Source organism: Pteronotus mesoamericanus, unplaced genomic scaffold (genome assembly GCF_021234165.1).
Source record: "Pteronotus mesoamericanus isolate MK-2021 breed Mesoamerican mustached bat unplaced genomic scaffold, CSHL_Meso_final contig_41, whole genome shotgun sequence".
Lineage (NCBI taxonomy): Eukaryota > Metazoa > Chordata > Mammalia > Chiroptera > Mormoopidae > Pteronotus > Pteronotus mesoamericanus.
In genome coordinates, this window is record NW_026555152.1 from 7,752,683 (window position 1) to 7,780,504 (window position 27,822).

Genomic DNA, 27,822 nt, shown 5'->3' on the forward strand with positions numbered 1-27,822 from the left:
ATTGTAAAGATGTCCCACCCTTAAATCCCAATATGGTTAAGAAAAAGTTAATAGATGGATTTCAGAGAGGATGTAGACTGACAGCAGCTATTAAGTTTAGAAACAAGGAAGTCCTTTATTTGATATTGTGAAGGACGTGGTCCAGTAGAATGGTGAAGATGGAAACCAGCTGATAATTTATTCATTTATTTATATATTCATTCCTTCAGCAAAAGAGAATGGATGTAGAGGAGAAATAATTTTTAATGATTGCTTACATATCATACAGTGTCTGAGGAACACAAAAGACAGTTTTGCCTTAAAAAAGTCCACAGTCTGGTATGTTAGAGAAGAAAATTATTTCAAATATAATGTAGTAAGTGTTAAAGGACAGCTATGTAGCATTCTGTATGAGAAAAAAGAGGAAGTGCATATAATACAGCACAGGAGTAGGAAGGGGTTAAAAGATTTTCTCTTTACCTAATTCTTGAATATTTGGTAGCCATTCATTATTCATACATTGGACATTCATTCTTCAAATATCTGTTAAGCACTTACCAATGTACCAGCTACTATTGTAGGCTCTTTGGATTCATCAGTGAATGAAACAAAGACACTGGCCCTCATGGAACTTACATTCTTATAGAGGGAAGTAGAACATAAACAGAACACATAACAAGTAAACAAATTACATAATATGATAGAGGATACATACTATAAGGGAAAAAAGTAGAGTAAGGTAAAAGGGAAAGGACATGTGGGTTCTTTTGTCAGTTTTAAGTTTTAAAATAGGATAGGTTACACTGAGAAGGCTAAACATCAGTTTTTTAATGGAAGGTTTCAAAACAGTAGTGAGAATATATAATGAATTTCAGTATACTTATCACTCAGATAAGCCAGTTACCAAAATTTTGCTATACTTGATTCATGTAGCCCTTTTCTCTTTTTCTTCTTTTCTTCACCAGAGATTTTAAAGCAAATTCCTGACGTGTTCTAATTTACCTCTACAACCTTTAGTATGCATCTCTAAAACATTTGAACATTTTGTTGCATAATCACAATGTGATTATCACAACTAATAAACCTAATAACATAGAAGAAGTATTTGAGCCAAGACTTGAAGGAGAAAAAAAGAGACTGGGCAACAAAAACGTCTGGTGTAAAGGCCCTAAGGAACTGGAGAATACCTAGCATGTTTGAGGAACAGCAAGGAGTCTAATGTGAAGCACAGTGACTAAGGGAAGAGTGGTGAGAGGTGGGGTCTTGTAGGCTACTGGAAGGACTGTAGCTCTACTTTGAGTCAGATGGTGAGGCGTGACAGGGTTTCGAGCAAAGGAGTGACAAAATAAAATTTATATTTAAAAGGGGCACTCTGAGTGCTCTGAGAATAGACTGTAGGGAAGCAAGATAAAGAGTGGGGACACTGAGTAGAAGGAGGTTGTTGGATTAAAAGGTATATTTTTGTTCATGGCTCCTCCAGGTAGTAGCAGCTGAAGATGTCAAGAAGTGCTTGGATTTTGGACATGCTTTGAAGATAAAGTTAACTGGATTTCCTGACTGGCTGTGGCTTGGTAGAGAAAGAGAGGCATCTAGAAGACTCACTGGTTTTTGACCGGAATAACTGGGATGGAGCAGGCTTGGGGGGCACCACCAGTGCTTAGTCTTGGGCAGGCAGAGTGAGGTGTTTGTTAAACACCCACAAGTGGGATTCACAGGGTCTGGCAGAAGAAAGGCCTGCTTGAGTGTGGTTGGTAGGGTAATAATATGGGTGTAATAACTTACAGTTTTAATTTGAACATTTCACCTAAAATGTCATATAGTGTGCTTGAGTGTAATATTGTTATATTATAGAATTACATGCTTATGATTTTGTAATAAAAGATTTTGCAATAAAAAAAGGACATTATTTGTGCTTGACCCTGTATTTAAGGCTTCAGTTAGGAAGAGAGGTAGCAAAAGGGTGGTATGTATTAATAGTGATTTGTGCCATAGTATCAGCAATCAGATGGGGAGTGTGGATGTTCATAAATTATTGGTGTTTAAACTGTTGACTGCTTATAGTTTAGCACTTCTGTCATTTCATTACGACTACTCTTTCAGGAAGAGGTTACTCAATGAAGTTTGCAGTTCTATTTTCTAGTTCTTTCAAACTATTCTTCCTCGTCAGGCAAGAGTGAATTAATTAGGTGAAAGGTATAATTAAAGTATATACATTTCTTTTTATTATGGTTAAGCACTCTCAGTAGGAAAGTATTCTCCTGTGTATTCTTTCGGGTCACTAGCTTCTGTCCCAGGGTACTTTGGAAGTGCTGACTAACTCAGAGACATTCACAAAATAGGACAAGAAAATAGCCCGAGATGTTCTGGTAACTTCAGGTGGTCCTTGGAGACCCTAATTGTGATATTACTACCATCACTTCCTTTTTTCCGGAACCTGAGTTCACTAAAATTTGAATTAAAAAATAGCCATGTTTTTCTGACATTTTCTAAACAGGAACTACTTAGGAAACTTATTTAACAGTCTTAGCTTCTTTTTCTTTCTACTTGTAGCCCCACTGGAGAGAGATTTTCATCATAGGTAGCTAGAGGGTTGCTACTCAGAGGGTGGGAGCTATGGAAAGGGTGTTGTTAATGTGAACGCTTGCGGTAGCTTTGTGCAACGCAGAGACATTGTGACTGCTTATTTTTCTCTTTTTAAAAATGGGATATTTCTAATTCTCATTTTGGATCATTTGGAGTTCTGATTATATTCCTCGTGTCTTTTGGAGTCATGTGGAGATTGACACACCAACCTGGGGATGTCCTGTAGTTTCAACTGTTGCAGTAGCTGGGATCTGTGTGACTAATTTTAAATAACTAGGTGTTCAGAGATTGGGACCTTCATATGCTTTCTTAGCCTGAATATAGTCTCTGGGTTACCTGCGTCACAGAGAATGGTCGGGGAGACACAGAGGGATCAGGGTTTCTTATAGGGCTGGGGTGATCATCTTTTGTACACAATTATTCCCTCTCCCCCCAGCCATTTTTTTTTTTTTAAATGAGAGTGAAAAAGAGGATACTTACCTTTTTTTTTGGCTTCTCTTGTATAGGAGATGCATCGGAGATTTGAGAATGCTCCTGATTCTGCCAAGACAAAAGCTCTGCAAACTGTTATTGAAATGAAGGTAAGTGAGAGTCTAATAATCTTGTGAGTCAGTACACCTGTAAGTGATCATAGTCTGTCACGTATGAGTTTTAGAAAGTAGTATATAATAATATTTTAGTCATTTTGTAAATTGAAAAGAAATAGTAATACTTAATGAAAATGATATTTTAAAAGAACTTCAGTCTCAGTTCCTTTTAATTGTAATACATAACTCATACTGAACCAAAAGGGTCGTCCAGCAATTTCTTTAACTCGGCTATTTTCAAATCTTTTGATCTCAGGACCCCTTTATACTCTTAAAATGACATGCTCATTTCCTTGACTTTAAAGAAAATGTCTGCCAAATATCAAGTCTGAGTAACCATAGTTGTCTGTTAGATGTTCTTTCTAGTAAAATTAGTGTGCTATGAAAAAAGTACCTAATTTAGCTTGCAACTCAAAGAAGCATACAACTGCTGTTCCTGGGAACAGTCATCATACCTCTTGCAGCAAAAGTGCCTAGCTCTTCCCATTTTATCACATAGAATATCAAAAAGATGTGTGCTCAAGGGTTGAGATTTAATAGAAGTAATAAAGTTACCCAGGATATTAAGGTAGGTGCTCATTTATTTAATTATTTTTACGTATTGATTTTAGAGAGAGAGGGGAAGGCGGGGGGAGAGAGAGAGAAACATCAATTTGTTGTTCCACTCCTTTATTCATTCATTAGTTGAGTCTTGTATGTGCCCTGGCCACAGGTTGAGCCTGCAGCCTTGACGTATCGGGATGACTCTAACCAACTGGGCTACCCAACCGGGGTCAAGTTAAGCAGTCTTAAAAGCAGTCTTAAAAATTTTTCTTCCGTGCTCGCTTCGGGAGCACATATACAAAATTGACGAACAGAAATAGAGGCCCCTGCCAAACCCATATTTAAAAAAAAAAAAAAAAAAAAAAATTTTCTTCCCCCCACCGCCACCCCGTGGCGCTATTCCCTGTTGTCCTAAGGCACTAATGGTTTTTCCCACCAGTACTTTTATACCTTGAGTCAAAACGTTAACACAGTAGAAAAAGCAAATAAAATCATAGTATTGGGTTGGCCAAAAAGTTTGTGTTTTTCCTTTTTTCTGTAAGATGACTCTAGTAGTGCTTAGTTGTCTTTAACTTCATTAGAAACAATTTTGTTAGATTGTACCGTGACAGCTGTCATATCAGTATGCACTAAAAACAAAACTTATCAAAATTGGTGAATTTTTGTATAGCCATTTTAATATTGAAGATGGAAATAAGCGAGATTTTCAGCATATTATGCTTTATAATTTCAAAAGGTAAAAATGCAACTGTAACACAAAAAAAGACTTGTACAGTGTATGGAGAAGGTGCTTTGACTAATTGAACGTGTCAAAAGTGGTTTGAGAAGTTTCTTTCTTGTTGGACAATGCCCCGTGGTTGGGTAGACCAGTTGAAGTTGATAGCGATCAAATTGAGACATTAATTGAGAACGGTCAATGTTATGCCTTGTGGGAGGTAGCCTACATACTCAGTATATCCAAATCAGTGAAGTTACTGGTGAAAATGAAAAATGTGTATTTTATTTAATGGAAGAAACCATACAGACTAAATACAGATTTAATGGAAAAAACCAATCCAATATTATTAAGAAAATAGTTTGATTATGCAGACTTATTGAAAAGATCTGGGGGATACCCTCAGGGTTCCATGGCCATACCTTGAAAACCTCTGCTTTCAGTTAATGAGTGGTTAGAATTTTTAGGTTATATAGTATGGCAACTGGTGATGAAGAGCTTGCCTTCTGAGTTAAATTCCTTAGATTCAGAATCTGGCTTTATTTGATCAACTGAATGACACAGAAGAAGTTACCTAAGCTTTCTCCACCTCAATTTCTTTATCAAGAAATGGTGATAATAATAGTACCCCATCCCATAGGATGTTTTGAGGTTTAATCAGTTAAAAGAGTAAAACACTTTGGAGAGGACCTGGCACATGGTAAACATTCAATCAGTGAAAGCTGCTGCTTTGCTATTATTATTTTTATTAACATGTTCTTTCTTAAGAAAGCTAAAAAATTCTTACCAATAGGGACACCTCTCTCTCCTTCTCTCTCTTTTTCTCTGTCTCTCTCTCTCTCCTTCATATCCCTTAAAAAATCTGACACTGTGTTTTGCATTGTGGGCCTTCATTTAAAATTTGTTGATAAGAGTTCCAAATTAGTAGGTTCTGGATTCTTTGTAGTTAGACAATCAGTAGTCTTGAAAAGAACCTTTAGAAAGGTTTAATTCAATGTTCACATTTCCCACAGGTTTATTTATACATATTAATTCCAGATCCCTATTAAAACCTAAGACTAAAACACAGTCTGGAATCATTACCTACAGTCACAGAATTATTTTACTCATCTTTTGAAAAAATGAGGAAATTTAATGGTATTAATTGGTAGTGGGTCTATTTTAAGTTCTGTTAACCTTTAGCCATTCTGCTAAGAAGCAAGAAATTTTGAGATTCTCATGGCACAGTTGGTTCAGGTGGATGTTTTGCTGAAACTACAAGTGAAGTAGTTAAGTTGCTGAGATTGTGGCATGAGCTTGAGAGAATTCTGAAGATCTAGAGTAGTCGTCAAGGGAAATGGGAAAGAAAGATAATTGATACACAATAAAAGAGCCCAGAAATCATCTTTGAGGTGATGTAATTTTCTTCCTTCTCCTTCGTCCCTCCCTTTTTTCTTCTTCCTCTTACCCCCTTCCTCTTCCCTTCTCCCAGCTTCTTCTCTCCTTTCATCTTTTCCCTCTCTACTCTTCTTCCCTCTCATGCTTCATCATCTCTTTTTTCTCTATTATTTTCTTTTTCCTTTAGCAGTGGAGGAGCAAAAGAGAATTACTCTATGTCTCTAGGGTTAGAGTTTTACTGGCTAGGTATAGCAGAAGTATTGGGATGCAAATAAACTGAGTGATGGTGAAGGAGCTGTTTGGATGATCAGCACAGGAATGTAGCCTGGGTAGGAAGGAAGAGAATTTAAAATGATGGGCTCGAGAAATAGAAAAGTTAGGGAAGTGGAGATCTCTGTGAGGTCGAAGAAAAGCCGATAATGAGAGTCACAGTGTGACAGGCCTGGGAAGAGAGTCCTGGGTAACAAAAGGATCCGGAGTCTTATAAACTAGATAGCTAAAGTGGACTGGAGGATGAGGTCATTGGGATTAAGGACATCAAAGAATTCAGACAAGGAAACCCTAACATGGTGGCAGGAGGCATTTGTAGAGAAGGTTGGCGCCAAGGTCTGGCGGCAAAGGCTTCTTAAAATGGGCAGAAGTGACGAGGCAGTCCCTTGACGGCAGCAGTGAGGAAGGGAGAGTAAAAAGGAGCTTTAAAGGGGAACAGCATCAAGGAACCAGGATGCCTACACTTTTCCCTTGTTCCTTTGTGGTACCGGGGGATAAGGGACCTTCACCAGAAAGAGTTTGGGGACAGTATATCTTTTGGGAAGGCCATGTATTACTTGGAATAGGGAGACAACTTTTGAAAAAAGAGTTGAGGAATTGGAAATATAATAAGGAACAGGGTTTCAGTATATTTAGTGAGATTGGTTGATTAATGATGGAAGAACCAGGGCCAGGGAATCGAAAGGCCTGTCCCCAGTAAAGCCAGCCTGAGTACTGGTGAGTTGGGGCTGGAACTAGTTGAGCATATCAGGCATTCATTTTCTGGCCTGATTTCAGAGAATAGCCTGGCAGGTTTTTTTTGCGGGGGAGAAGCTTTTATGGTACATGCCTTGGTAGTGGGGGTGCTGATTTGGTCAAGAGCTGCCACTCTATCTGTGTTGGTGTTAGGGGAGATAATGGATATCTTGGCAAGCTCCTTGTAGGGACGTTGTAGAGGTAGAATCTGCCTATGATATGCAGAGCTGGAGTTCTTAGCTAAAGGCTATTTTTGCCTTGTATGGAGCACCTGTGGTACTAGAAATACATTTGTTTGTTCCACGGGCCCCCTTTCATTGACACCCAGGCTAATGTCAGAGGTGAACTGTATTTCACCCTTTTTCATTTGTGGGTTAATCACGTACATATGCCTAGTATTTTAGTCATTCTCTAGGGACTACATCCTGATACCTCCAGGAAGATTTATAGTCATTTCAAAAGTGAATTTTCAGATAGCACGATTGAAGTAGTTGTCTGAGGCCAGTAATTTTAAATGAGCAAATAAAAATCCTGGCTTAAAGTGGGGAAGGATTGAGGGAGGGAGGTGGGGGTGGGTGGGTCAGGGGAAAGTGGTGGTGGGAAAATGGAGACGAATGTATTTGAACAATTAAAAAAAAGATTAGAAATGAATATCAATAATTAAAAAAATTTCCGGCTTAGGTTGAGAATGTCTGTGATTGTACTGATTAATAGATTTAATTTTGAACTAAATATAAGTTTAGTTCGAATAGATTGTAAAAGAAAGTATTTATTGTGATATTTTTAAAGGTAAAGTAATGCAGGACAGAGGAGTACATGCTCTTCCTTTATTCCTTGAATCTGAAAATAGCTAGTTGTAGTTGTTTCATGATATAAATCCTTAATCTGGATGCTCTAAGAATTATGATAGCAAGGAAAATCAACCCAGCAGTCCTTGAGCTAAAGTGCAACAGGAAGTCATTCTCAAAATTACCATTCTAAAGGAATGGCTTCTCTAAATTCCAAATAAAATAAAACTATACTTAATTGATTACCTTTAAGGTCTTTATTTTTTAGGTGAACAAGCATATGCAACTATTGCTATAAATATAGCTATTCTATGTAGGAATTTTTCTGTAATTGACAACATCTAAAATAATCTTCCTGTTATTAATGGCATCTAAAATAATTACTGGATATTGTGACAAACAAAACCAAGAAATTGAATATGGAAAGATGTTCTACTACTATATATTTATGGTGGTCGTGACTTACAAGGACAGTGATTTTTAAAAAAAATTATTACAATAAACTGTAACTGTTAATGTGATTATTTATTCCTTTGTTTTTCTGCAGTGGGATGTTATAAAATCTTAATTATCATAAATATAATTATACACATTGTATAAATCTTTGAAACCCTCTAACACTTCTTCCTCTCCCCCTTTCTTTGTGGGCAGAAATAAACCTTTATGGAGTCACAAATAAAATGATAAGATATATCTAGAAAAGATTTTACTGTTAATGTTACAAAAATTGTTACTAGATATTTGTTGACCATAAAGGACAGGAAAACTTTAACCAGTTTTCTATTGCTTTTACTTCTTTAGTTAATTCTCTCAACTTTAATTGAAAGGGTGCAGATGGGAGGAAGAGATAGAGGAAAAAATCATACCATAGATATGGGTCCTTCTCTTTTCACACAAATTACCATAAAGGATATAGTTTAGAACGAAGGCATCAGTTACTAGACAGCAGTTTTCCTGCACATTTACTTTTATTAAATTTAACATCTTTAAGACTGGGTTGTTTAACTTCTCTGATATTTTGAGAATACTTTAATATCTAAATCTTACATTAACTTTAGGATTCAAAAATTTCCTCTATGGAACGTGGGCTCCGAGACTTGGAGGAGGAAATTCAGATGCTGAAATCGAATGGGGCTTTGAGTACTGAAGAACGGGAGGAAGAAATGAAGCAAATGGAGGTCTATCGGAGTCATTCCAAATTTATGAAAAATAAGGTAATGGTGTGTGATACTGCAGTTTTAAAACAGCATTTGAAAAATTGATTCTTATTTCTGTCTACATCCTTAGAGATGATGGAGAACTTCACACTGTTTTATCAGACTTCAGGGAAGAATACTTCTAAAATAATTCTTTCAAGTGAGACATCTAGTTCTCTACCTCTTTTCTTTTTAATTATTTATTAATTTTAGAGGAAAAAAGAGAGGAAAACAAACACTGATTTATTGTTCCACTTATTTATGCACTCATTGGTTGATTTTTGTATGTGCCCTGATTGGGGGTCAAACCTGCAACCTTCATGTTACGGGGGTGATGCTCTAACCATCTGAGCTACCCAGCCAGGGCTGAGTTCTTTACCTTTGGAAAGCATTTTGAAAGTCAAAACCCTCAGAGGGTGGACCCAGCTCCCTCCCACCAACTGCCCCCCTTTTTCCCCAGAAATGGCTTAAATAAAATCATGTTTTTTCTTCAAATACAATTCCATAAAGGAAAGCCCTTTGCTCTGTCTCTTGGAGAAGATCCATTTGTATCAAGTTTATTGTTTCCCTCGTGTGCTTGAGGTATATGTAAAGTAAGATAGGTGTCACTGAGACATGTCAGTCTGTACTTATAAGTTCAGTCACAATATTCTTTCTTTATATCTAAAGCCATTTTTGGCAAATTGGAGGATTTAATTATTACAGTTACTAATTTATCAGGTTTTTGTGGCTTAATTAAAAATTGTAATTGTAATTATAAAATATTAGCTAGAAAATGAGTATCTCCCTTCCCCCTGCCATATACCAATTGTATTAGCTCCCTGATTTCTCAGAAGTGAAAATTAAGGGAATGAATGATACAATTATAACTCCAACTCCAGTTTCTGGCTTCTTACTATGTTACTCATACCTGGCATATAAATCTGCAGAATATTTCTCTATTATTTTAAGAAGCTGTTGTCAGTGATTTCTGCCAATTCATATAAACTTGAAACTTAAAAATTCACATATCAAACTTACTGTTAGTTTGGAGTTTTAGCCCTATTTGAGAACAAAATGTATTAAAGTATAAGCTCTGCTTCCCATTTGCTGATTAGAACATTGGAATGTTCATTTTAAAAACATTGCAAAAATAGAGAAGCCATACAGGGTCCTTTGAAGAGGGAATTAGGGTAACAGATTTGATTGTGTTATATGTTGTTGTTATTTCCAGTTACTGCTCTGACTCAAAAGCAGATAATGAGATCTAAATTGACACATAAGTAAAAAAGAATAACAATGTCGTGACAGGTAGAGCAACTGAAGGAGGAACTAAGTTCGAAAGAGGCTCAAGGGGAGGAGCTGAAAAAGAAAGCAGCTGGTCTTCAGGCTGAGGTCTTTGCCGTAAGATTTACCCTTTTGTGTGCAGTGATCCCACAGTGGGACCCTGCTAGCTCTGGCTTCTGGGTGGCTTATACTTTCATTTTCTATGGCTGGCAGCTTTGCCCAGTACTGGCACTAACCAGGCTGCTCTGCTCTTTAACCAACTCCTCTTTAGCAGTTTGAACCATATGTCCCTTGTGTGCAGTGAGCCCTCCTGTGTTCGGAAAGCCCTATACCTGGTTCTTTATTGTTGCTGTGTTCACTGTATGGATGGTACTTCAAAGCTTATTTTTTCTCAACTTCTTTCCTGTTACTAGAGACTTGTTGGTTTATGAGAATGGTAGTCTCTTTTTCTTCTTAGGTGTAGGCAGATGTTCCAGGTCCATCACCTAGTACTCATTTGAATTTGAAATTTTGGAGTAAAGTGCTTTATCTTCATGTGTAGACATCATCTTTAGGACCCCATTTGGTGATTTTGCAACAAATGTTACTTCCTTTAGAACAGATGTGTAGAAAGTGATTAGCTTGTTTAGAGTTATCTGGTAAATTAGAATAAGCATGAAACTTATTAAAAGTCTCTAAATCTAGTTCATTCTTTTTTCTAAGGAACTTAAAATTCATTACAAAATATAATAATAAAATAGGTAACCCTTGAGCACTTATTATAAGATTATATAACCTACTAACATAGATGTATTATCCACCCCAAGTTATAGATGACGAAACTGAGGTAATAGAGTGGTGCTTAGGAAACACAGCTAGTAAGAGGCAGAGTTTGATTTTTATGTAAGTAATCTGGTTCCAGAACCTGTGCTTCTAAGCTCTTCACTCTCCTGCCTAGGCTGTGTACACATTTGACATACAAGTGTCAGAAAAAACTGCACTTTTTAAAATAATTGTGGGATAAGACTGGAATGCAGCATTAAAAAATACCTTTTGCTAATTTGGTGTGTTTGCTATTGATGGACCACTTTATAGTATAGATAGAGAAGGGAAATGTTTTGTCTGAAAGGGTCTAATTTGGTTTGTGGTAACCATGTATAGTCTAGAGGAGAAGTTAATCCATAACTTCACTTTTTTATTCTCAGCTACTATTAATTAACTTCATTTTTTTTTTAGTCAAACAACAGGCTGAACACATTCCATACGTTATTTTATTTAATCTCTGAGCAACACAGTGGCACTGGTTTACTCTCTCCATATTACTGATTAGGATCCTAGCCAAGGCTTAGAGAGGTAAAATAACTAGTAAAAGAAACACTCATCCACATGCGTTAAGTGACTGCAAAGCCTGGTATTCTTAACTTTTAAGCAGAATTTGTGCTTCTAAACTCTGCTTTCCATTTAGAATATTTTCTCAGTTTTTATGGTTAGTGTAACATTATTAGAAGATTAATAATGTAGATGATAGGAAACTGAGATTTGTTTTTTTGATGAGAGAGAGAGAGAGAGAGAGAGAGAGAGAGAGACATAGAGACATAGAGACATAGACATAGACATAGAGATCAGTGTGTTGCCCCGTACATTCCCGACTGGGAACTGAACTGTCACTGGGCATGTTCCCTGACAGGAATTGAATCCATGACCTTTCGGTGTACAAGACGATGCTCCAACCAACTGAGCCACACTGCCCAGGGTGGAAACTGAGATTTTAAATTTATTTTTGATCACATGATTAGAAATTTGAGTAATCTTTAAGCCATACATAGTTGTTTAGCTGAGGAAGTGATAATACTTTGAACATTCCTCCTGAATATTCATTCATGCAAGTGCATTTTTGGTGCATTGTGTATGTTAGGGTTAGGATAATATTAATGTTTGATATTTGTTAATAAAGGAATGTCATGAGAGATACTATACCATTAGAGGATGTGGTAACTCCTGCTACATATCTATATAAGAGAATGAAAATAGTTGCCATTTACCATTACCTTTCACTGATGTACTTAGTGTCCTCAACTGCTTGGCATGCAATAAGTAAACAGATATTCGTTGATCGAATAACTATTTCTGTAAATGGAGATTTCATACATATGAGAAAAATGCTTGTCTTCTTGCTGAAACAGAAGAGGAAATTAGAGATTTATTTGTAGGGTTTTTAAAAACTCTAGTTTTAATTGAAATTTATATTTCCTCATGGAAAATAGGTCTGGAAAGCTTGTCCATTATACATAAGGTTATTACAATAAAGTACTTTATATACATTCAATTTAAAAAAATAAAAAATACTTTTTGTTTCATCAGTGATACTAAAATTACTGGCCTGTTGTCATATTTATACTTTAAATAATAAATCTAACTTTCAGTGCAGTTAACGTTGCTAGGTAGTAGACATAATGAAAGTGCAAATCTGATCTCTGTGAATTCAACTTACATTTAGAATAAAAGACTACTTTAAAAATCTTAGAAACACATAAATGTAAAGGAGATGTTAGAAATAAATTTTTTCTAAGTTGAGAAATTTATAGAATGAATGCACCTACTGACTTATGGATTACTCTGTCAAATTACATGTGTAGATTCTTACAGAATGAGATTTATGCAGTCTCTATTTAGGTCATCTTCATTTAGTTAGAATGGCATGTGGTAAATGATATAACTTTGTAAGTGGAATCTTTTTTATAGGTCGAAAGTCCTACCTCATCAAAATTATAGGATTTTTAAAAAGCACATATTTATGCTGCCTTATACAAAGTAGCTTTTGTGATAAGAATTTTATGTAAACTTTTGTTTGAGACTGAGAAAAAAATTAATGAAAAAATAAAAATACATCAGCGTCAGGTTTTGAATTTAAATTTAGATAGCAATACTAGGAGCTTTCTTTTTTCCTTCTGAATTATGTCTACACTAATCCTGCTTTATGTTCTGAAGATGTTTGACTTCACAAAATGAAAAACTGTTTTATCAGAACAGTGTTGTTCATATGTCTACTGCTTTCTCATAGTCATCTAATTGAATTGGGATTTTTCTCTTTCCGTTCTTTTTCTAAGGGATTTTGAAAAATGTGTAGGAGATACAATAAATAAAAACTAGAAATTTCCTTATTAATCAAATAAGCTTTTTTTTTGGTGGGGGGCGGTTATCTAAAATTGGATGATGCAAACAGATTAATTAATGCTGCTTTTAGTTTCATATCTTGTGACTTAGGTCTCTCAGAGATCCAGATCAGAGGTGGTTGTTTCATTTCTTTTTTCCTTACAGAGTTTGTTTTCTTCTGTAGATTGGTCAGGTGAAACAGGAGCTCTCCAGAAAGGACACAGAACTACTAGCTCTACAGACAAAGCTAGAAACTCTTACGAACCAGTTTTCAGACAGTAAGCAACACATTGAAGTGCTGAAGGAGTCCCTGACTGCTAAGGAACAAAGGGCTGCCATCCTGCAGACCGAGGTAAAAATACTTCTGGGATTTGCAAGGAGTTGGTTCCTTGGCATCTTTTCCTTTGTGTTACCTGGGCTGTTTTCGGTATGCTTAAATTTGGGAGATAAGAATAATCTTACGATTAATTCTTTAGCAATGTGATCTGTTACTGTAGTAAAATATAACGATCTTGTTTTTGGATCTAACAAATTAACACTGGTGCAGTTTATATGTTTTTAATATTTTGGATTTTCATTAAGTCTGTTCTTCTAAGTACACTTTAAATTAACATTATGAAATGAAAATATAGTTGTGAAAAAGAAATTTAAATGAAGCTTTTGTTCTTTACCCATGGTAAACTTTCTGGTCATGAATGACAGTGAGCTTCTTTACCTGATGTTTTGGTAATTAAGTGTTCGGAATTTTTGATATTATAAATAGCTTTAAATAGGCAAACTGTGGAATCTAGAAATGTTCTAGATAGAGCTTGTTTTGAACTGCAATCATTGGACAATATACCTTCATATTCTATTTGAAAATAAAGTTAGGATTTTTAGAAATTTTAGATTACCTAGTCTGTCAGCCCTGATTTCAAGTAGGAATACTCTTAAGTATTTCCTGACAGATAAAAATATATTAATTAGCAACGAGGAGGAATTGATGATGCTATTTGGATTTACTGTCTTAATGTACATATTTTTAAAAGATCTCAGTATTTCACTGAGGTAGGAATAGTTAAGTAGTTCTGCTTTACAGAAGAAAAATAAAGCATACAGTATGGATTAGTTTTTTCCTTTGATGAACCAGATCTAGATAAGTAAGGGCATAGTTTGCAGGAAAAAAGAAATGGGGAGTAAAAAGAATGCATAAAAACATCATAGACGCCCAGAAGATCAGAATTTTCAAGTGAAGACGAATGTGAAAACGACCAAGACTATTTCACATAATGTTCTTGTTCCTTTTGGTATTTTGTCGAAAACGAGAGATTTGGATGGCTTACTTATAATTTTCCTTACAACTTAAAATTCTTTTCTACTTTAATCATGTTTTATTTTATTGTATCAATTCCATTCCACCTCAGAGGAATATTTTGGGTATAAGTAAGACTCACAGTTAGTAAGAGTCACAGTTACTGAGTTTGAACTTTAGCTTTACCACTTACTACCCAGGTAGGTGCACGATTTTGGGTATGTTATTTTTAACTTCATTGTGCCTCACTTTACATATTTAAGATGAGTGCCTACTTCATAAGGTTGTTGTTAGGATTAAACTAGTTTGTTCACACACAGGAGCTGACACACACAGTTAGTCAGCTGTCATCATGGTAATTTTTAAAAATTTAATCTTTATTGTATTTTTTTCCTCATTACCATTTAGTCCCCTTATATTCTGCTCCCCCCAGCAATCATCACACTGTTATCCATGTCCATGAATTCTTTTGTAATAAAATCAGGTAATAGATAAACTTTTAAAATGTTAAGAGAACATAGTTGGTTTTCTTTCCATTAGCATAATGAAAAGAAAGATATGCTCTTTCATATTTTTATTAAGCTAAATTTAGGTTTATTTAGGTAATTTCAAATTTAAATTATCTGGAAAATATTACCTTCAGAATTATTAATTTATGGCTTTATTAGTTTTTCCCTTCAGTAACTGGTATGCATGCAGTACTTGAAAAGGGTCAGAAGAGGGTGTGAGTGTCTTAAACATGAGCCTACTTTCAAGTTTGCTGCTGTGATAATTTCGGATGGAAGCAGCAGGTGTGCGAACCAGAGAACCAGGCAGTTAGTCAATGATAGTGCAAATATTTAAAAGCTTGTCACATTCTAATAAATGACTTTTTCCTCTCAGCAATCCATCCTTCTCTTTGTGTCCCTCTCAAATAATGCTTTTATTAACTAAGTCTCACACAGATGGGCTTGCAATTGGTCTCTTGTACCATAGAGAATAAAGACGGTATTTGTGGTCATTCTTGAATGGTTTTTATATTTGCTTTTAGCCATTGTGAGTGTAACTGAACTTCAGTGATTACCTCATAAGTTACTTGGACAACTGCTCAGATATGTCTGTCTAACCCTAAAATGTAACACTCTATAAGCTAACAACTTCTCTTTGAATTTCGGATGATTATATGAATATAATGTACCTTCTTATTAGCATTTACCTTTTTTCCTTAAATTACTCTGATGACACTTGACAGCAGTCAAAGCAGCTTTTTCATGTTAGGGCCCATAATAGGTAGTTTGAATCAACTCTTTGAAAATTCTCACATAATTCTGTAATTTAATATTAATTGATTTTGTCTTTCTTTTTGCAGCTATCCTAGACTTTGATCTAACTCTCAAATTACTAAATTAAGCACATATGAAAAAGAATGTGGACCAAGAAGGTTTTTTAAATTTTAACATTCTTTAAGGAAAAAGGGACATTGGAAAAGATGTGATTTTTTTTTTTTTTTCCTGTTAAGGATCCAGGGAATGAGGCTGTCTAATGTTGGGCAATGCACAATATATAGTGTCAGTGGAATTGCTTCTTTTTATGAACACCTCTTTAAATCTGTTGACCTGCACAGAGGTGGTAAGAACTTAGTAACATAATGGTGAAAAGCATCAGCTTTGGAGTTAGACTTGGCTTGTAACAGAACTCTCTATATTTATTAGTTATGGGACTTTGGATCAGTTATTTTACCTCTTTAATACTTCATTTTCTTATCTTTAAATGATGATAATGATACACCAACTGCCTGAGCTTAATATGGCTAGAATAGATGTATAATTGTGTAGGTCTCATCTGAATTTGGAGGGAAATATTAACTATCAGTGGGTTATAATTAAATACCTTAGAGTTTACAGGTAATTTTATTTGATCTCTGTTGTTTAACTTAGTATTTAGAATCTTGGTATGGGCTAGGCAAGACATTTTTCTTGCATTGCAGTTAAGAATTATGTAAATTGTGTAGCACATTACTTTTGACTGACACTTGGGGCTAATCTCACTAGTAACCCAGGGATTTTTAACATTGGCTACATTGTTTTCTGGTATTTTTCTATTTTATGCCCACTTTCTTGTTCCTAATTTTTAAATTTTATGTTATTTTTTAATTTTTTTGAATTTATTGGGATGACATTACTTAATATAATTACATAGGTTTCTGGTATACAGTTATCTAATACGTTACTTGTATATTGTATTGTGTGTTCACCACCCAAAGTCAAGTTTCCTTTCCTTACCATTTATCCCTTTACTCTCTTCTACCACCCACTAACCCTTTTTCCTCTAGTAATCATCATAGTGTTGTCTGTGTCTACCAGAATTTTTTTTTCCTTAATTTCTCTACCTTTTTCACCCATCTCCCTAAACCCTCTCTTCTCTAACAGCTGTCAGTCTCTGTATCTGTGAGTCTGTTTCTACTTTTGTTAGTTTATTTTGTTCACTAGATTCCACATGTAATTGAAATCATATGCTATCTTTCTTTCTTGGACTGGCTTATTTCACTAAGCATAATACTTTCCAGGTCCATCCATGTTGTCCCAAAAGTTAAGACTTCTTTTTTATAGCCAAGTGGTATTCCATCATGTCAGTGCACCACAGCATTTTTTATCCACTTGTATCCTGATGGGCACTTGGGCTGCATCCAAATCTCGGCTATTGTAAATAATGCTGCAATAAACATAGGGATGCATATATTCTTTTGAATTAGTGTTTTGAGTTCCTTTGGTTATATTCCCAGAAGTGGAATTGCTGGGTCGTACGACAGTTCAATTTTAATTTTTTGAGGAAACTCCATGTGGTTTTCCACAGTGGCTGCACCAGTCTGTATTACCACCAACAGTGCACAAGGGTCCCCTTTTCTCCACATCTTTGCCAATACTGTTTTTTGTTGATAATAACTCTTCTGACAGGTGTGAGGTGATATGTCCTGTGGTTTTAATTTGCATCTCCCCAGTGATTAGTGGCATTGAGCATATTTTCGTGTGTCTGTTGGCAATCTGTATTCTCTTTGGAGAGGTGTCTGTTTATGTCCTTTGCCTATATTTTAATTGGATTGTTTGTTATTTGGTGTTGACTTTTTTGAGTTCTTTATAAATTTTGGATATTAACCACTTCTCAGATGTATCATTGGCACATACGTTCTTTCAGGCAGTGGGTTGTCTTTCCATTTTGTTGATGGTTTCTTTTGTTGTGCAAAAACTTTTTAGGATGATGTAGTCCTACTTGTTTATTTTTCTTGTGTTTCCTTTGCCAGAGGACATAGATCAGGAAAAAAATTACAGCTAAGAGATTTTACTGCCTGTATGTTCTTCTAGAATTTTTATGCTATCAAGTCTTAAAGTCTCTAATCCATTTTGAGTTTATTCTTCTGTATGTTGTAAGTAGGTAGTCTAAATTCACATTTTTGCACATATTTGTCTGATTTTCTTAACACCACTCATTGAATAGACTGTATTTACCTCATTGTATGTTCTTGCCTCCTTGGTCAAATATTAATTGACTCTCTAGGTGAGGGTTTATTTCTGGGCTATCTATTCTGTTCTATTGATCATGCTGCCAGCATCATGCTGTTTTGATTACTATGGCATTGTTGTATAATTTGACATGAGGTAGTATGATTTGTCCAACTATGTTCTTTTTTTCTCAAGATTGCTATGGCTGTTGAGCGTCTTTTGTGGTTACATGTAAATTATTGAAACATTTGTTCTAGTTCTGTGAAATTTGCCATTGATATCTTTATAGGAATTGCATTTGAATGTATAGATTGATTTGGGTAGTATGGGCATTTTAATGATGTTAATTCTTCCTATCAATGAACATGGTATATTTTTCTATTTATTTCTGTCTTCTTTAGTGTCTTACAACTTTCTGAATAAGGTCTTTTACCTCCTTGGTTAAATTTATTCCTAGGTATTTTTCTTCTGATGAAATTATTAGTGGGATTGTTTTCTTAGTTTCCCTTCCTTATAGTTTTCGCTGCCTGTTTGTGTTTGTTTCTAAGTATTAGGTAGATCTGCTATGACTCCCAGTGTTGGTAGGGTAGCCTTACTCAATAGGCATCCTATGGGATCCAGTGGTGCAATCTCTTTGATCACCTGAGCTGGATGTTCCAGGAATGTACCATATATAGGTTATGTAGGGCCCACTGTTGTAATTGATTCTTGATTGCTGATGGCCTCTTTGTGTGTGTGGTCAACCCTCAGGCTGGCTGGCTGTGAGGATCAACACATACCACAGTGTAGGAGCTCCGATAAAAGTAGAGACCACACAAAGTGAAATTTGCTTCACCATGGTCTGGTGCCTGCTGAGATCTCCCTTTGGATATGCCGCTTGTGGAGCTAGTTGGATTCTGCTCTGATGTTGTCTGAAGTTGGTCACTGGGTGTGTTGGTTCTGGACCATTTGGGAGGGCCTCTAGTGTACACCAAAGTTGTATGCTGCCTGTGACTGGCCCGGGGCAACCTGTTTGGAACTGCAAAGTGATACACAGCTTGTGGCTGCCTCTGCCAGGCCTGGCTGTTCCTTCGGCTCTTTCCCCAGAGTTGTATACCCTAGTCTTTTGTCACATGACTCTATTCCACTCCAACCTTCCTCCACTGGAGCCCAGGGTTAGTGGCTATGAACAATATTTTGTACATTGGCCCTGTAAGAGTATGCTTCTATCTGTGGCAGGTTTTTATCTCTTCCTGGAAGACAGAACCCCACTAATTTTTACAGGCAGATATTATGCAGATGCCTCTTCCCAGTTCTAGTGCTCTGGGCTGGGGAACATGGTGTAGGGTTGAGACCCCAGCTCCTCAGGGGTTTGCAGCTGAGATACCCCTCCAGAATCTCAGCCACTGCCCATAGGAAAAGGCCAGCCCTTTTGCTTCTCTGCCCTTCCTACCAGTCTTGATGTGGCTTCTGCTGTAAATCCTTTGTTATAAGACTTTGGTATGTTGCATTTTCATTTTTCTTTATGTATTTTTTGATATCTTATTTTTTCATTGACCTGATGAATTAGCATGTTTAGTAGCATGTTGTTTAATCTCCACATATATGAGGTTTTTCTTTCTTTCTTTTTATGGCTAATTTCTAGTTTCATTCCATTTTGGTTGGAAGATAGAGTTGGTATGATTTCATCCTTAGTATCATTGAGACTAATTTTGTGTTCCATTATGTAGTCTGTCCTTGAGAATGTTCCATGTGTACTTGAGAATAATGTGTATTCTGTCATTTTGGGATGGAAAGTTCTAAAAATATAGATCAAGTCCACTTGCTCCAATGTGTCATTGTCATTTAAGGCTAATATTTTCTACTTGACTATGTGTCTGGATATCCAGTTACCCTACTATAATTGCATTTTTGTCATTTCCTCCCTTTACGTCTGTTAGTAATTGCTGTAAGTATTTTGGTGCTCCCAAGTTGGGTGTAGATTATATTGATAAATCTTATATCTTCTTGATGAATTGCTCTCTTTATCATTATAAAATATTCATCTTTGTTTCCTGTTGCTTTTTTAAAATCTTGAATCTTATTGTATTTGCTATAAATACTGCTATACTTACTTTTTTTCTGGATGCCATTTATTGAAGTATCATCTTCAACCCATTCACTTTGAGCCTGTGTTTGTCTTTCGAGCTGAGATGAGTCTTCTTTAGGCAGCATGTAGTTAGGCCTTGTTTCTTTGATAAGTTCAGTCCATTTACACTTAGGGTGATTATTGATATATGAAGACTTACTACAGCTATCTTGTTTTTTGTTTTCTGGTTGTTATCTATCTCCATCATTTATTTTTCCTTGTGATTCTGCCTGCTATTTTAGTTGGCAGTTTTCTATGATTTTTTTTCTCCATTTCTCCTTTTTTTCTGTATTTCTTGTCTCAACTTTGGATTTTTGTTTTGTGGTTACCATTTAAGTTGGTTTGTATGTAATGTCTCATGCATACAATAATCTTTTTCCTGATTGACTCTTATTTTCTTTCATCCATACCTTTCAGTTGTTTTCCTCCTCCCCTTTTATGATTTTATTATCACAAATTATCCCTTATTATATCATGTATTTGTTATCAACATGGTATAGATATAGTTAATGCCCTGTTTCCCCCTTTAAACTTTGTTGTAATTGAGTGTTTAATAACCCATTCTGAAGTATATTCGTAGTTTCATACCTTTGTCTGTTAATTATCTTGCTCAAAGTTTTGTATACTTTTGTTTTTCGTAGAACATCTCCTTTCGACATTTCTTGTAGTACAGGTCTTTTGGCAGCAAAGTTGCTCAGCTTTTGTATGTCTGGGAAAGCCTTTATTCCTTCTTTATATCTAAAGGATAACTTTGCTGTATATAATATCCTCAGCTGTTTGTTCCTCTCTAAATATTTTGAAAATTTTCTTCTACTCCCTTCTGCCTTGTAATGTTTCTGCTGAGAAATCTGATAATGTAATGGTTTTATTTTGTGTGGTTACAGTCTTCCAACCCGACCCCCCGCAATAGCCCCACCGTCCCTGTTCACTGGCTGCTTTAAGAATTCTTTGTCATTAATTTTTGACAGTTTGAATGAAGTCCATCTTGGAGATGATTTTTTTTTTTTTGCATTGATATAATTAAGTATTATGTTAGCTTCTTCTATTCTAAAGTCCATTTTTTCCCCCTTAGGCATATAAAATTCTTATCAACTATTTCTTTGAGTAAGCTATCTATTCTTTCTCCCTCTACTCTACCTGGTATACCTATTACCTTAGATTCCTTTTTCTAATGTAGTCAGATAATTCTTGTAGAGTTGTTTCATTTTTTAACTAATTTTCTTCTTCCTGCGGGCTCATTTCTAGGTTTGTATACTTGAGTTCACTAATTCTCTCTCCACCTGGGCTGCTGTGTTTCCAGTGCTCTCTAAATACATTCCTTGTCTCATTTATTGAGTTCTTTTAGCTCCAGAATTTGTTTTTGTTTTTATAGTTTTAGTCTCTTTAATAAAGTACTTCTTTGTTCATTAATTTTATTCCTGAGTTTATTGAACTGTATGTCTGAGTTTCCTTGTACTAAGGAAACTTTGTTTCCTTGTTGAGGATCTTCATAACTGTGGTCTTGAATTCTGTCATTTAAATCACAGTCTTCCATGGTTTTGAGTTTGGTTTCTGAAGACCTTTTGTCCCCTGCACTCCCAGGTTAACTTGGCCATTCACAGTGTTTGATGGATTGATTTTTTTGTTTTCACATTTGAGGTAGTTATCTCTTTTCTTGTGGAGATTTTGCTTTGTTCTGGACAGTTCAGCAGGTTGATACGTAGGGTAATTTCTTTTGTTTTCCAGTAGATGGTGCCAAAGCGCAAGTATTTGTTTTGTTTTAGCTGTACTATTTGTGCCTCTGGGATTGCACGGCCTGAGGGCTATGATGAAGGAAAGTGGACTATTGGGTGTCCTCTCTGCGCCCACTTCCCCTTGGTTATGGAGCACACCCCTGTGGTGGGGGGTATGTGGTAGACTGTGGAGAACTGGTTTTGCGAGCCCCCAGAGCTGTCTCCTTTTCTGCTGTGTTTTTGGCTTTTCCTGACTCTTTTAGGGTATGTGGAGTATGTGTCGGGGAGGAGAGGCAGGATAGGTGGGCATCCTGCAGTTTCAATCCCTGCCAATAATGGTTGTGACCTCTGCTGGTTTCTTTAAAGGTTCCCGGCCATCTCCACACAGTTCTGCCACAATGGGGAAGAGAACTGAGATGCCTTTTCTGTGAGAGAAGCTGCTTCTGCCTCTCTTATGCTCCAGGCTGTAGGGTAGGGGATGCAGCCCAGTTTCTCTGCTTCCCTGCTCCTTGGAGCTGCAGCGGGCACCAAGTTGCATATCTGGCCACTGTCCCTGTTCTTATCCTCCCTCCCCTGTTCTGCCTCCCCTACTCATTTCAATACCCACTTAGATGTTCTGATGGCGTGGATCTTTCAGGTGTGTTTGTGTGTTGAGCAGGATATACTTTGTTGAGCTATAGTTGTTTGACTTGTAAATTTAAGGGGCAAAATGATGGCTCTTTCTCACTCTACCATGATGCTGGAAATGTCTTTATTTATTTACTTAAATCATTATTTTGATTGCAGTTTATATTCAACACTATTTTGTATTAGTTTCAGGTATATAGCACAGTGGATAGACATTCATGTAGGTTACAAAGTGTTTCTCTGATAATTCAAGTGCCCATCTGGTACCTTATATCCCCCTGCCTATTGTGTAACAACCAATTAGTACTTCTTAATCCCCTACCTTTTTTTTTTTTTTTTTAACCCCATAAGATAGAATGAAAGCAAATAAGCTAAGCATTTAAGTCAGTATACTGGGAAAAAAGCAACAGAATTAAATCCAAAGAAATAGGAAGTAGTTGATATTAAGTCAGAAATCAATAGAGGATCAGATCAAACCAAACCAAACCAAGAGTTAGTTATTTTAAAAGGTTGGTCAGATAGGAACATGTCTTACAGAATGATAAAGGAGAAATAACTAATAGTATCAGAATTTAAAAATAATAAAAGACAATTATACATAATTATTTTCTAATAAGCTAAAAACTTAGGAGAAATAAACACATTTATGGAAAATGACAAGGTAATTACAAGAGATAATAGAAAACATGAACAACAATCATTGTAGATTTTAAAATGGTAATCAGTGTCAGTCCTAACTCCCTCTCAGATCTGAAGGCCCAGATGGATTTCCAGGAGAAGTTTATGAAACATTAAAAAATTGGTAATCATTTTTTAATTTAAGCTGTTCCAAAAGTAGAAAATGCAAAAATTCCAAGACTGTACAAAGGATATGAAGAAAAACAAATCCAGAGATATACCATATCAATAGGTGGTATAATTTAATACTGTAAGAACATCACTTCTCCCTAAGTTAATATAATTTCTTTCATTCTTTCTCTTTTTTTGAAATTGCAGTGAAAATATCTTATTTTTTTTAGAATTCATTTTATATTTTAGAATTTACATCGATAAGTGATAAAAAGATGTGTGATTCCACTCATATGAGATACCTAGAAAAGTCAAATTTATAGAGAGATAAGTAGGATCATGGTTGCTATGTGTTGGGGGTGGGGGGAATGGATTGTTTAATGGTACAGAATTTTATTTTTGTCCCAGATGGAAAGAGTTCTGGAGGTTGTACAACAACAAGAATGTACTGAACACCACTGAACTATACATGTAAAAATGGTTAAGATGGCAAATTTTATGTTATGTTTTTCTTACTACAATGAAAAATTTGAAAGATTTTTATGGGCAAATAACATTAAAGTGAAGGAAAAGAAAACGGAGAAACCTGCTCTGTTAAGTCTGACAATATATCACAGAATAATAAATCAAACCAAAGAAAACACTATACCATAGTTATACCATAGGACAGTGTGGTACTGACATAGGAATGGGCAAGAATACCTGTGAAAAAAATAAGAAATTTGAAGTCAGTATTTGAGAGGATATCATAAACTAGTAAGACTTGAGCAACTCTTAGAAAACTGACATACCCGTCTCATACCAGATAAAACAGTGAACTCCAGATTGATTCAAGACCTCAATATAAAAGAAGAACTGTACACAGTTAATCAACAAACATGTTATATCTTAGGTAGCATATTTTAGGCGATTCCCTCAAGTTTAAGTATTTCTTTTCAAGAAAGAAACACCATTGAAAAAGTTAACAAATGGGTGACTGATTGGGAGAAAATATTTTCAGTACCTCTGAGAATACCAAAGATTGAAACACGGAATTAAAAAAAGAAGCTTGCAAATTAGTAAGGAAAAGACAGAGATTATAGGGAGGGAGGAGAGGATTTGAATATGCAATTAAAAGACAAGGAAACCTAAGATATAGCACAAGATCCTCAGTCTTACTAGTAAACAAAAATAAATTTCAAAGACAGTGAAATACTACACTCCATTCATCAGAGTGATAAACATTAGAAAATGAAATAATGTGTATTACTTGTAAAGGTTTGAGCTAACAGGAACATAGGTGGCATAGTTGGTCCCAGTAATACCACTTCTGAATATATTCCCTGGAGAAAATGTTCCATTGGCTTACGTAAGGACATATATAAGGATATTCACTACAGAACAGGGAATTGAAGGCAATCAAAGTGTTTATTACTAGAGAGATTAGAAAAGTAAAATTCAGTGGATGCATACCTTTGAATACTATGTAAAAGTCAAAAGCAATGTTCTAGAAATATTCATAGGACTGGGGCGGGGGGAGAGAGATACACACATATATGTATATATGTGTGTGTGTATATATGATGTAATATATACACACAGAATGAAATATACAGCACTTATATAAATAACATGTATACAAAATAAACTATGTTTCTAAGATACATGCAGTTCAAGAACATATTAAAGATGTTAGAGTGCCTGTATATTGAAGGCAGAATAGATATTGGATATGAATGGAAAAAGAAAAATAAAACAATAGTGGACCTTTGCATGGACCAATGATAATTTCAGTTGAATTGAGAGATAAGAGTAATTTAGTTCTTCTTCCAAGTTGATAAAAGTTTGAAAGTAGAAATTCTGACTGTGTAACTACTGTGAGAGTAAGATGAATCTGGTCTGTTATCACACTCACATCAGAATTGATTTGTCTGATATCTGTGACAGAGCAGATACTTGTATTTTTTCTCATTTCTAACACTGAGCATCTGTCAACAAGGACAACATACTTGCATTGTTCTGAGGGGTTACTAGTTTTGGTACCCAAGGAGCTTGGATTTCAATGGTGACATGTGCATAGCACATAGACCTTGGCCCTAAATAGGGTAGGAGGTTGAAACTGAAGTGCTTGCATAAATCCAGGACTCCTGAGAAAGGGTGGATGAGAAAAAAAGTTCTACCAACATTGACAGTATGACAGTATGAGAAAGTATGACAGAATCACCTAGCCTTTGAGTTGAAGGAAAAAGCTCTCAAGCACTTTTGAGTTTGAATATACATAGCTGCTCATAGGGGACATGCTTTCAGCTTAGTTCAAATGGATTTTATAGATAAAAGCCTAGTTTACAGTAAACTTAAAATCACAGATTTCTTAATCACCTATAGAATTTAATCTATCCTGACCCAATATCAGAAGTAAGGATAGTACATGACATGATACTGGGTATAGAGAACCCTAAAGATTACAAACAAAAAACAAACAAAAATACCCCCCAACTATTGGCATTGATAAATTTAAAAGTAGCAGAATACAAAATAAATACTCAGAATCACTTTTTGTACACCAGAATGAACTATCAGAAAGAGAACCCAAAAAAATAATCCCATTAACAATTGCAAACAAAAAAAGCCCCAACCCAATTTAGGAATACATTTAACTAAGGATGTAAAAGACCTATACTCAGGATATTATAAGACACTGAAGCAAGAAATTGAAGAAGATACAAATAAATGGAGGTATATACCATGTTCATGGATAGGACGAATTAACATCATAAAAATCTCCATACTGCCCAAAGCATTCCATAGATTCAGTGTAATTTCAATCAAAATACCAATGGCATATTTCACAGAACTAGAACAAATAATCCAAAAATTTATATGGAACTACAAAAGACTGTGAGTAGGCACAAAAACCTTGAAAAAGAACAAAGTTGGAGGAATCATGCTATCTGTTATCAAACCATAGTACAAGACTACAGTAGTTAAAACAGCATGGTACTGGCTTAAAAACAGACATACGGATAAATAGAACAGAAGAGAGCCCAGAAATAATCTCTTGTCTATATGGTCAATATTTGATGAGGCAAGAACATACAATGGGTAAAATCAGCCTATTAAATAAATGGTGTTTGGAAAATTGGACAGACACATGCAAAAAAACAAAACAAACAAGAAAAACCCCCAAAACTAAATTACCTTAATATACCATGTACAAGAATAAACTGAAAATGGATTAGAGACTTAAATGTGCAACTCAATACCATAAAAACCCTAGAAGAAAACATTGGCAGTAAAATCTCAGATATTTCTTAACAATATTTTTGTCTAATATATCTCCTCTGGCAAGGGAAACACAACAAAAATAAACAAATGGGACTATATCAAACAAAAAGTTTTACCACAGCAAAAGAAACCATCAGTAGAATGCAAAGACAACCCACTGAATGAGAGAACATATTTACCAGTGATACGTCTAATAAGGGGTTGATATCAAAAATTTATAAAGAACTCAAACTACTGAACACCAAAACAACAACCAATCCAATTAAAAAATATGCAGAGGACCAGACTACCTGTCAGGATGGCAGCATAGGCAGACATGGCTCACCTCTCTGCACAACCACACCAAAACTTCAGTTAAAATATAGAGCAACCATCACTCAGAACTATCAGAAATCAAGTTGAATGGAAGTTTGACAACTATGAAATTGAATAGAATGGAAGTCTGAGAACTATGAAATCTAGTTGAACAGAAGTCCGACAGTTATGGAATTAGAGATACCACATCTATCCAGACTGGTAGGAGGGGCACAGACATGGAATAGGCTGGGCCCACACCCATGTGTCATAGATAAAAATTTGGGAGGGATTTATTGGGAGCGAGGAGTCCTAGCTCCACACCAGGCCCCCCAACCAAGAGTTCCAGTGCCAGGAAAATAAGTCCCCCTCACTTCTGGCTGCAAAAACCAGCGGTGATTGAGTTGGTGGAAGAAACTGCTAGAGCCCCAAGCAGTTCCTCTTAAAGAACACACACATAGACTCACCTAATCAGACTCACTCCCTCTGAGCTCTAGCACTGGGATAGCAGCTTGAAAGGCACCGGTGGTATACAGGGAGAAACTGAAGTGTTTGGCGGTTTAGCATCAAGGTGTGCAGAGGCTATTGTCCCTTTTCTAAACCCTCCCTCCACAGAGCCAGTAAGCTGGTGCCATATCTGAGACTCCATCAACTTGGCTAATACTGTTTGACCGGCCTTGGAGATCCCCCAGAGACTTGGTCCCACCCAACTTTGGTCCCTCCCAAGCTGCTTTTCCATATGAGTGGCTGGTTGTGGTTCATGCTTCACAACTTCCTAAATCCTCTCAAACAAGCAACAGCTGGCCTCAGTGAGCCCCAGGTCCAGCAGTAGCAGCAGCCAATTCACATTCACAGCTTGGCTTTGCCTGGGAATCTCCAAGCCCAGCACAAAAAGCAGCCATCTCAGATTGCCTTAAAGCTCAGGCAGGGTGCCCCATGCAAAACACAGGTGGGGCTGACCTCGGCCTGCACCACCCAGGAAACCCCAGGGCCAGTGCACCCAATAGACAACTACAGACCACTTGGGAGCACCACCAGCCTGCCCCTACACAGCTGATCCTTTATGGAGGGTGGTGGTTGGTGGTCAGTGG

General features: G+C 36.1%; 1 protein-coding gene across 6 annotated transcripts in view; it reads left to right on the plus strand.

The window, feature by feature from the left end:
* ERC1 (ELKS/RAB6-interacting/CAST family member 1) overlaps positions 1-27,822 on the plus strand; it is a 565,692-nt gene that overhangs the window by 121,178 nt on the left and 416,692 nt on the right. For 4 of the 6 annotated variants that reach the window (XM_054577182.1, XM_054577180.1, XM_054577185.1 and 1 more), the window contains exons 4-7: positions 3,069-3,143; positions 8,636-8,791; positions 10,064-10,156; positions 13,356-13,523. In XM_054577182.1, the coding sequence (XP_054433157.1) occupies positions 3,069-3,143; positions 8,636-8,791; positions 10,064-10,156; positions 13,356-13,523 (492 nt within the window). The remainder of the gene's footprint in view (positions 1-3,068; positions 3,144-8,635; positions 8,792-10,063; positions 10,157-13,355; positions 13,524-27,822) is intronic. The other 2 variants (XM_054577183.1, XM_054577184.1) reach the window with 2 other exon arrangements.